This window comes from Solanum pennellii, chromosome 5 (genome assembly GCF_001406875.1).
Source record: "Solanum pennellii chromosome 5, SPENNV200".
NCBI classification, from domain to species: domain Eukaryota; kingdom Viridiplantae; phylum Streptophyta; class Magnoliopsida; order Solanales; family Solanaceae; genus Solanum; species Solanum pennellii.
In genome coordinates, this window is record NC_028641.1 from 7,359,436 (window position 1) to 7,370,379 (window position 10,944).

Consider the following 10,944-nt stretch of genomic DNA (forward strand, 5'->3'; position numbering starts at 1 on the left):
TTTTTCAATTAAGGGTGTCTGATTGATTGGCTATATGAGATTATATGTGGCTATGCCACCGAATATAACAATTTTTTAGTTACATTTTTTGCTGCATAAACTTTTCTAGAAGCCAAATAAGATTCCTCTTAATATGGAATTAACTTTTTACAATTAGAGAATGAAACTTCAATGGTTTATTTATTATATTGTGTCGTTTAATTCCTTTTACTTTCAATAAATTTGTATTTATCGGTATATATCGTGATGGATATGGAATAATATTTGACTTTGAAGTTGCATCATAAAGATATGAACTACAAGGACTTTTCTGTTAAAAAAGGTGTATGTTAAATGTAGTCAAGTTAAGAAGATAATAGTTAATGTGATTTTAAATATTTTTTTAATTATTGTGATTTATAATATTTTTTACATCATTTTAAAATTATTCATGTCACTTTTCCTATTCAAATTTATGTGACATCGATTAAATTTTAAAAGCTCATCGAATCTTTTATGTTTTTTGAAATTTGAATATTTTAAGTTGATAATTATCGTGATTTCTAAGAAAAATTAACGTAATTTTAAATATTCAAAAGACTTTTACTTTTATTCTATTTAAGTAATTTTTAAATATCCAAAAGAATTTTTAAGTTGTTATTTTTACTTTATTTAAACTTGAAGGAATATCATTTTTTAAAACTTTTTTCAAAGGAAAATAAAATCAAAATCACTTCATTTGAAAGAGAGTCTTGTATAATTTTCAGATTACTTTGGTTAATAAATGGTTGGAAGGTCCCCCATAGTGTCACTAAAGCAGGAATAAATATGCATATTTAATTAATAAATAGTATTAATTTTTTTAATAATATTAACTAATTGTTATTGAATCTAATATCGATAGACTTTATCGATATTTAAAAAAAAAATATTTAACTATAGCGAAACAATTACCGTTAATTAATTGTGTCATTTTTGACTAGTGCATACTGATTTCCTTCAAAGGTATAATTCAATGTGATTATATTTTCTAAGTACTCCTGAGGTTTATCAATATTCAAATTGAATTGGGGGAATAAATTAAAGCTTATGAGTATTTTTGGATGCGTAAGCTAAGTTATGACAACCGTGAAATAATATACTATACCACATTTAATTACTTTTTTCGAAAATATGGAATGGAATGAGATGCCTTTCTTATCTAATAATTAGAATCCTCTAGTCTTGAATATCTGCCCAAAATTATGTAACCCTATAAATATACCTTAGTCAAGATCACATTATCACCAAACAACAACTTGACATATTTGGCTAAGTGCAATTGTGTAGCATCTAGCATCAATAATATTCAAAATGGTTCTCCAAAATCAACTTGGTTTGAACAAGCATCAATCATACTCTCATGAGCAAACTATTATGATAGTAGTCATGGCCAAATGATGAGGCCTATAGGTTATTGTTCAACTATGCCATTTTCTCACAACAATCACATGATGATAGATCATGGTAGCCACACCCAACATCATGATGAACATTATGTCCATGGCATTGGACATGACAACTATGGTAGTCATGGCCATCATGGGAGTCATGGGCATATGCCACATGAATCAACCAACTTCTCAAGTAGTGCCACCATGGTCCATAATGATGGTGGCTATGGTAACAGGATGCAACAATCATCCCACGCCCATATGTCGTCCATGGCCATGGGACATCATGGTCATGCAGTGGCGTAGCCACATATATAGTGGGGTGTTCAATTGGACACCCTTCAGAAAAAAAAATCATATATATAAGTAAAATGATATATGAAATGATTAAATAACATATTTTGAATACCCTTAACATAACAAATTGTTATTTATGAACATCCTTTATTAAATTCCTGGCTCCGCCACTATAATCACGGTATGGTCATGGTCATGGGGGCAGCCATCATAGTAATTATAGTCAGAGCCAGAAGTTCAATTGGGCTCTCAAGAGTATATATATGGATTGTGATTAAATCAAGAAAATTTTTGATAAATCATCTTATAGAATGCGTGTTTCGGCAGTGGCTTTTTGGCTTTATATGTATATAGCACGAAGGATCTCCTACCTAAATAAGCAATGTGTATTCTCTCCATTTCTAATTTACATGTCGTCCTTACTAAAAATAGAGATTCTTTAATATTTCATTTGTCAAATAATAGTTGTCCACAATTGATTTGGCACACCCCTTAAGAAACTATAAATAGAATGGTAATTTTACTATATCACCCTTTGAATATAATAAATTCAATGTCTTGAAAAATGTAGTAAGAAAATGACTATAATTAATGGTAAGGGTAAATTAGGAACTATGTAAAATTATCCATGAATTTCATAAAATGGACAAGTATTGTTGGACATCTATTTTTATATAGTGTACAAGTATTGTTGGACGGAGGGCATATTTGTCATTTCACAAAATCAATGCATAAATGACACTATTCTTCTTATTTTACCCCTTAAGATTTATTAGCCTTGAAAGTATACATCTGACCAACATAAAGAAATTAAGTAAGTAATTTATGTTCATTGATCAAATTAAATTAATTCATATTCATTTACTGAAAACTTGACTTTAAGAGAATACTAATTAATAAGGCTACAATGATAAACTTATATATATAATTTCTTAATAAGTGCGACATCTAAAATAATGACAACTAAATAGAAGCGGAGGGAGTACTGAACAATCTTCTTATAAGTCTTATATGGTTATGGTTAAGACAACTAGTATAAGGCTTTATCTCAAAACCTAATCTCTGCTCCATCCCTATAATATTTGTACTGGGCTACAAATTTAATTAACTACCCAAATTTCTCTAAGTCATGATCGATGATACTTAAATTATAACTTAACTCGACAGGCTAACTAATTTCATTTTACTATTCCAATTCCATTAATTAGCTACATAAAGTAAGCCTATGATCAATAATTATAATTCATAGAAAGCGTCTCAATAGTCATAAATAAAAGGGAAATTATGTAAAGTGGCCTCTCGGCCATTTACTTTACCGACAGACTTAAACATCGAGACGATTTCATATCTAAATTTTAGGACTGGTTAGAGTGATTCTGAGTTGATCGAGATTGAATTCGTTAGTATATATTTTATGTATAGTTAAAATATATTTCATGTATAGTTAAGCTATATACAACTTTTAAAGTGTATCATAATGTATAATTAGTGTATAACTAATGTATAATAAGTTATATCGTAAGTCCGTATATATTTTTTTATGACTTTTGGCAAACTTTATTTGGTGTATATTTTTATGACTTTTAACTTTTTTAATGTAATAAAAATATGACTATTAGTTATTCCACCTTCTATACATTATGCGTAAATAATACACATTTAATTTTATGATAACTTATACATATAATAGTTATGCAGATTTCTAAATTAACAACCAAACGTTGTGTTAATTTTATACTTTAAAAACTTATTTCCTAATCTACCAAACATCATATTAAACAATAAATACATGATTTGTTAGCCAGCTACAAAACGATCCTTTTAAGCAGAGGGGAACCCTATACGTGGAGGTGCACGTGCACCCGTTAACTTCGAATTACTTTTGTGTATATCTGTATATATATTTTAAGAACTAATAGAAAATAATATTAATTAACATTGCTGCCCGAGGAGCATATAGGAGTGTCACTGTGTTGCTGGTACAAGCAGGATTAACCACCCGCGAGACCTAGATTAGAATCTAGCTATAGACGCCATTATTTCAATTTTTTAATATTGGTGCACTCAAAGTCTTTAAATTCTGAGTTCACCCTATTTTTTTTTAAGGGTAGTGATTTGCTTCCTTTGGCTGGTAACAACATAAATGCACCACTCAAAGTATATATAAATATATTCCTATACATGTTATGATAAGTTCGTATATATAGCATAATGGATTCCATGCATCTACAAGTTGATATTGGCGAATAAAACTCAGTGCTAATATTTTAAATGCATAAGAACAAAAGAGGTACAATTGACCTTAAAATGTGCTCCATTTATAGCAAAAATGAGAATGAGATGCATTTCTTATCTTATTAGAATCCTCTATTTATTTATTTTTACTCTATCCTTCATTCCTAAAACCCTATAAATTTACATCATTCAACATTACATTCTCACCAAGCAAAAACTTAACATCTTTAGTTAATTGTTGTGTAGCTACTACAAACATCATCAATATTCAATAATGGTTCTCCAAAATCAACTTGGTCATCATCAATCATTCTCTCATGAACACAACCACTATTCCGCGGAGAGCAACCATGGACAAATGATGAGGCCTTTCGCCATGCCATTTTCTCAGTCTTCTCACAATAATCACATGATGGTGAGCCAACACAGTGGCGGATATTATGGAAGCCATGGCCATGGCCATGGCCATAGCAACTATGGAAGTCATGGCCATATGCCACATGATTCAACCAACTTCTCAAGTAGCACAAGCATGGTCCATAGTGATGGTGGTTATGGTAGTGGGATGAACCAATCATCCCACGCCCATATGTCGTCCATGTCCATGGGACATCATGGAAGTCATGGTCATGGACATGGACTAGGTTTTGGTGGAAGCCAACAAAATAGCTACAGTCAGAGCCAGAAGATCAACTGGGCTCTCAAGAATTTGGATGACTAAATTTTACACACACACACATATATATATGTATAATATGTGTGGTGAAAGTAATATTATGTGTGTTTGTGGTAGTTACTTTGGCTATATGTAGCACAAAGGTTTGCTACCTAAATAAGTAAACAATCTACTACTATCTTAATTTAAATTATCTATGTATCTGCTTTATCATTGACAAATGATGAATAATTAAAAGTCTGTTTATGATTGAAATGATTTGCATGAAATTACTATTAAAAGTATGTTTATGATTGAAATGATTTGCATGAAATTACTTACTATTTTATGATGTTCAGATGCTCAATTGAAATAAGCTACAGTTTAAATATCTAGATTGAACGAATTATTGTATTCATGAACTCATAAATCTATGCTCTCTATATATAGTTCTCCATTATCTCTAAAAATTGCTAGCAAACACCTCTATTAATTTGTAATAGTGCAAAATTTATTTTAGCTATTTAGACTAAGAATCATATTTAAAGAATTAAATGATTATCAAATACCAAACAAATTTGGTTTCTACTCCAATTTAAATTTTCTTTCGACATAAATAAAATTTACTGACAAATTTACGTTCGTATCGATATAAAAAGCATAGAAAGAACCGTTATGCCATCGGTTGATCAAGAGTTTTTATTAGGGTTTGAAAAAAGAACAAATATACATCTAAACTATTACAAATAGTAACTAAATACTCTTGTTATAATTAAATTTTGAGTAGACTTTTAAGATTGAGACACATGTTCCTACTTTAGTCCAAAAGAGTATATACACCCCAAGACTTAAATGGTACGGACATTAGTGTCCTAAAAATATAGCAAAGGGTATTTAATTATAATATATGATATTTCAGGAATATATTTATCTTTTTTCGATTAGAGCTTAATTAAGTCAAACATATACTAGACTTTGATATGTGAATAAGATTATATGTGGATTATGGGAATGGTGATTAATAATAACATGATCTGACCAAAATATGAGATCATAATAATGGAGAGGTACTAATCATCATGCTCAAAGCCAAGTATCTACTTTCCAAAAAAAAATCAATTTAAGCCGTAAATCAAATTTCATTAAGAATTAAGGTTTAGCTATAATTATTTTACATCACTAAAAATATTTCAAACTATTTTCGAGATACAATATTTCAGAATTTTGTACTTTACTAACAAGAATAAAAATAGGGAGAGTAAATTTATCAAGTAATTGGACGACTTTATTAGTAGAATAAAAAAAGAAAATCCATTGCATAAAAAATATTAGAATAAAACTAGTAGAATCCTGACATACAACATATCCTTTATATTCTCTTCACATATATATGATTTGCAAATACAACTTGAAATTACATGCATTAGATTCTAATGAGATAGTCAAGAAGTAGGAGTATGTTGGATGTTAGTTAGACTATTTCAAGAAAACAGTTAGAAAGTAGTTAGTTACTTAGTTAGTTACAGTGAGAGTATATAAATACATAGCTTAGTTGATTGTACAAGACATATTATTGAATACAAAGACTTTTCTTCGATTCTTTCAATTCTATTGCTCTCTTGAATTCATGATAAATCTCTTCATGGTATCAGAGCATGTGATAAACAATCGAAAGAAATCATCTGTGAATTGCGTCTGAAGAACAAAATCTTGAGAACTCTGTTTCGTCTTGGAATTTAGAGAATTGCAGAATTCTCATTGGCTTACGCGAATTGATTTGAAGAAGAAGAAAGATTACGATCATGACTGGTGAACAAACAACAATAACCAGTAGTGTTGGTGGAGTTTCTGGAAATGAAGCGTCATTCAAATGAGTCAAGGGGTTGATTACAACTATCCCTTGTTCTTGAGTGATATCAGCAGACTGAATCTGATCTCGTTTCAGCTTGTTGGAATCGAGAACTATGCATTGTGAAGTTGGCATTACTTGGAAGAAATACAATTGGTCTGTTAGATGATTCTTGCAAACAAGAAGATGTAAGTGAAGAAAAGGTCAACGGGAGAGAGAATGCTATTGTTTTGTCTTGGCTTCTAAATTCTGTGTCAAAGAGCTTGTTAGGAGGAGTAGCATTTGCATCATCAGCTCGAGCTATGCGGAATGACTTAAAGGAAAGGTTTGATCAAGAACTTTCAGTTTACATAAAGAAATCACAACCCTGCAACAATGAACATATTTTGTATCAGTATACTTCACTAAGCTCAAAACCTTATGGGATGAATTTGAGACCTTAGTTCCATCCCCTGGGTGTAATTGTGAACAATCAAAAGGTTTTGTAAATCATCTTAATCATCAAAAATTGTATCAGTTCTTGATGGGGTTGAATGAATCATTTAGTCAGGATAGAAGTCAGATCTTATTAATGGTTTCTATTCCTACTATGAATCAGGCATATGCCATGGTGGTAAATGATGAATGTCAAAAGGTGTCTTCTAGTAGGTCGAGTATAGGTCTCAATTCTATGGGAACACTGGAATGGATCCTCTGGCAATGTACTCAAGAACTAGTGGAGGAACTATCTCTCAAGGAGTTAACAAGTTCAAAAGAAATTTTCCAGTGGTGTGTAATTTTTGTAGGTGCAAGGGACACACTAAGGATCAATCTTACAAGATAATTGGATATCCAACTGATTTCAAGTCCAAAAGAAAAGTGAATACAAGCACATGATCTGGAGCTTACATGGTTGGAGGTGATGCTAATAGCACAAGAAAGGATGATTATGAGGATGTGTTTGGCAGGTTGTCTTTCAGCTATGGAGGTAACACTAATGTTCCCGGGAATAAGAATATGAGCAATGTAGAGAGTTGCTCGACTCAGTTGCAAGGGTGTAATTTCACCAAGGATCAATATAATCAAATTCTCCAAATACTAAATCAGAATCAGGAAGGTGGACAAAAAGCAGAAGATATAAGTCTTGCACAGGAAACTCAGGCTAACACTGCAGGTGAAGTCTTGTTAGTTTCAGAAAATAGTCAGGTGTGGATTGTAGATACTGTGGCATCAAATCATATGGGGGCAAAGTGAGTATGCAATAAAGGTTAAAGAGTCAAAACCTATATATTTGCCAATTGGAGAAGTTTCATATGTTACTCATACAGGAATGTGTAACATATCTCCAAGAAGTGTGATTACTAATGTTTATCATATTCCTGAGTTCAAATACAATTTGTTGTCAGTAAGTAAGGTGACAAAGGAGTTAAATTGCTCAGTCACTTTTTTCCCTCATTTTTGTGTATTTCAGGAGCTTTACACTGGCAAGGTGAGGGAAATTGATAAAGAGGATAATGATTTGTACCTACTGCTAAGGAATGTGTCAAATGATCAGCAAAAACAACATGGATTTGTTGTATCAGGGAAAAAACTAGAGATACAACAAATATCAGAAAAGGAACTGGATGTATGGAACAAGAGGTTAGGACATGGATCTTCAGAAATGCTGAGTAAAGTGTTTCCTGTTAGGTCAAATTTAGTGAATAAATTGATAAACAAGTGTACTATATGTCCTAGTGCAAAATAAACCAGAAATATGTTTCCTATTAGTAGTATAAAGAGTAGTCAAATTTTTTATTTGATTCATTTAGATGTATGAGGTCCATATAAAAAGTCTACATTTGATGGAAATAGATTCTTTCTTACAGTGGTTAATGATTTCTCAAGAATGAGTTGGATATTTCTATTACAAAATAAAACTAATGTATATGTAGCTTTGGGTTATTTTATTAAGTTTGTTGAGACTCAGTTTGACAAAATGATAAGGAAGGTAAGGTCAGATAATGGAATTGAATTTGCGAATTCAGTATTTTGATAATTTGTTTAAAGAAAGAGGTATAGTGCATCAGAGGACATATCCTTATACTCCTCAGCAAAATAGAGTAGCTGAGAGGAAGCATAGATATATCTTGGAGGTGACTAGGGCTCTAAAGTTTCAGGGTCATACTCCTTTAAGGTTTTGGGTTCAGTGTGTGCTTGCAGCTGTTTATTTGATAAATAAAATGCCTAGCAGGGTTCTAGGAGGGAAATCTCCATTTGAAAAAGTCTTTGGAGTTAAGCCAATGATATCTCGTCTTAGATTGTTAGGTTGTTTATGATATGCTAAAGTGCTAACTGAGAATGATAAACTAGCACCTAGGACGAAGGTTGCAATACATATGGGGTACTCAGAAACTCAGAAGGGGTATGTTTTACTAGATTTGGCTTTCAATAGTTTGTTTGTGAGTAGAGATGTCTCATTTAGAGAGGAAATATTTCCTTTCTTAACTGAGTTAGATAAAAGTGAAAAAGGTCCTTTTGTAAGTCATTTGGATAATGATATTCTGACTATAAATTAGGAAGAAGGTTATAGAAATATACAAGAAACTCAGTCTGATACAGAAATAAATAGAAACTTGACTGAGAATGTTGAATAAGATATAGTGGAAGAGGAGACAGTTCAAGAACAAAATGTTGTGCCTAGTGGTTCTGATACAATGGGGAATAGAAGATCTACAAGATGGAGTCATCCTCCAGCTGGATGAAAGATTTTGTGTCACCAAATATGGGCAAAGAATCTATTGCACATGGTTTTCGTGGAGTTAAAAAGAAATATGAGAAAGTGTTTCAAATTATTGATGCAAGGTGATCAGAACAACTCCATCGGCCTTTGCATGCTGCAGGCCATGTTTTGAACCCATGATTATATTATAAAGCTCAAGAAGAGGGAACTACAGCACAGACTTTGTGGACCGAGTATTATGCATGTGTTGAGAAGTTGGTCCATGATACAACAATACAAGATTCACTAGTCGCTGAGCTTCTTAGGTACAAAATGGCGGATGGACTATTTGGTTGTGGTCCGGCTAAAAGAGCTAGAGACACAAGGTCACCGGGTAAGTGGGTTGATCTTACATTCTTACTTAAATTATTTGACTTATTTTTAGCCACTAACCTTTAAATTTATTTTATTATAGTTGAATGGTGAGTCACTATTTGGTAGTGAAACACCAAACTTGCAAAAGTTTGCCATGAAAGTATTAAGCCTAACTTGTAGCTCATCCGGATGTGAGCGAAATCGGAGTGTGTTTGAACACGTAAGTAAAAAATTTATATCCTAATTTCTATATTATATTGTTATCAATATCTATTAGCTAATATCAATAACTTATGCACAGATTCATTCCAAAAAGAGGAATAGGCTAACACTATCGCGTCTCAATGATCTAGTGTACATTAAGTACAATAGAACATTGAAACGTCGTTATGATGCTCGTGATCTTATTGATCCAATTCTCTTGGATAACATTGATGATTCAAATGAATGGTAAGTTGGACCCCGAAGATCAAGATGATGAACTAGTATATGAGGATGATGATCTTACTTGGGGTAGTGTTGCTATGACAATTGGAGCGGATGAGAATATCTATAATCTTAGGGGACTTTCTTCAAGATCAAGAGCACTTGACAAGGGCAAAGGAGTAGAAAGTACATCTACAAGTTCATCTTCAAGTAGGACTGAAATACTAATTGATGAAGAATACGTGGAGGAAGAAGATGAAGAGCAATATAATGATGTAGAGGATTTTGATCTTCAAGAGTTGGATAGTTTTGAAGAAGAATAGACTTTTAACGTTTTAGTTTATTGTATTTTGAATTATTTGGTCTTTAAAGTTTTAGACTTTTTAGTATCCACTATTGGTTTTTGAATTGAATATTTGCTAATATGTGTTATTACTATTAAGATTTTGGATAAAATATGCAATTAAATATTTTTAAGTTTTGGTATTAATTGGCGCCTTTATTCAAAAAGGCAAGCGCCTCGCCGCGTGGCGAGGCAGGCCCTTGTCGCCTCCCGCCGTCCAAAACACTGGGTGCAGGTGGATATATAAGATCAAATATAAGTCAACTGAAGAAGTAGAAAGGTATAAAGCAAGGTTGATAGCCAAAGGTTCTAGCCAAAAAGAGGGCATAGACTATAAAGAAACCTTTTCTTCTCTAGTGAAGATGGTCACTATTAGAGCAATCCTAGCAGTAGTTGTGTCCAAAGGTTGACATATATATCAAATGGATGTTTATAATGCATTTTTGAATGGTGAGTTAGCAGATGAGACATATATGTCTGCCTCAGGGGTTTTCAGTAGGGGGAGAATATGAACAAGGTGTGCAGACTGGAAAAGTCATTGTATGGGCTTAAACAAGCACCAAGACAATGGAATCATAAGATTACATAAACACTACAAAAACCCAATTTCAAGCAAAGTCAGTATGATTACTCATTGTTTACAAGGGGGACAACTGGAGGAACTACAATAAT

At 32.2% G+C, this 10,944-nt stretch overlaps 2 protein-coding genes across 2 annotated transcripts; both read left to right on the top strand.

The window, feature by feature from the left end:
• The first annotated feature begins 1,279 nt into the window (after positions 1 to 1,279).
• Positions 1,280 to 2,218, top strand: LOC107020023 (histidine-rich glycoprotein). The gene is given in 3 exon segments (XM_015220368.2): positions 1,280 to 1,387; positions 1,390 to 1,704; positions 1,890 to 2,218. Coding segments are annotated over 3 exon segments (468 nt in total). The 5' UTR covers positions 1,280 to 1,332; the 3' UTR covers positions 1,988 to 2,218.
• A 1,910-nt stretch (positions 2,219 to 4,128) lies between these two features.
• On the top strand, positions 4,129 to 4,875 carry LOC107020920 (holotricin-3-like). Its single transcript, XM_015221447.2, has one exon. The coding sequence runs from the start codon at positions 4,219 to 4,221 to the stop codon at positions 4,663 to 4,665; it is 447 nt and encodes a 148-aa protein (XP_015076933.1). The 5' UTR covers positions 4,129 to 4,218; the 3' UTR covers positions 4,666 to 4,875.
• The last annotated feature ends 6,069 nt before the right edge of the window (positions 4,876 to 10,944 follow it).

Bases quoted from the DNA above. Each gene is read 5' to 3' on its own strand.
- LOC107020920 (XM_015221447.2), top strand. From the start codon at position 4,219: ATGGTTCTCCAAAATCAACTTGGTCATCATCAATCATTCTCTCATGAA.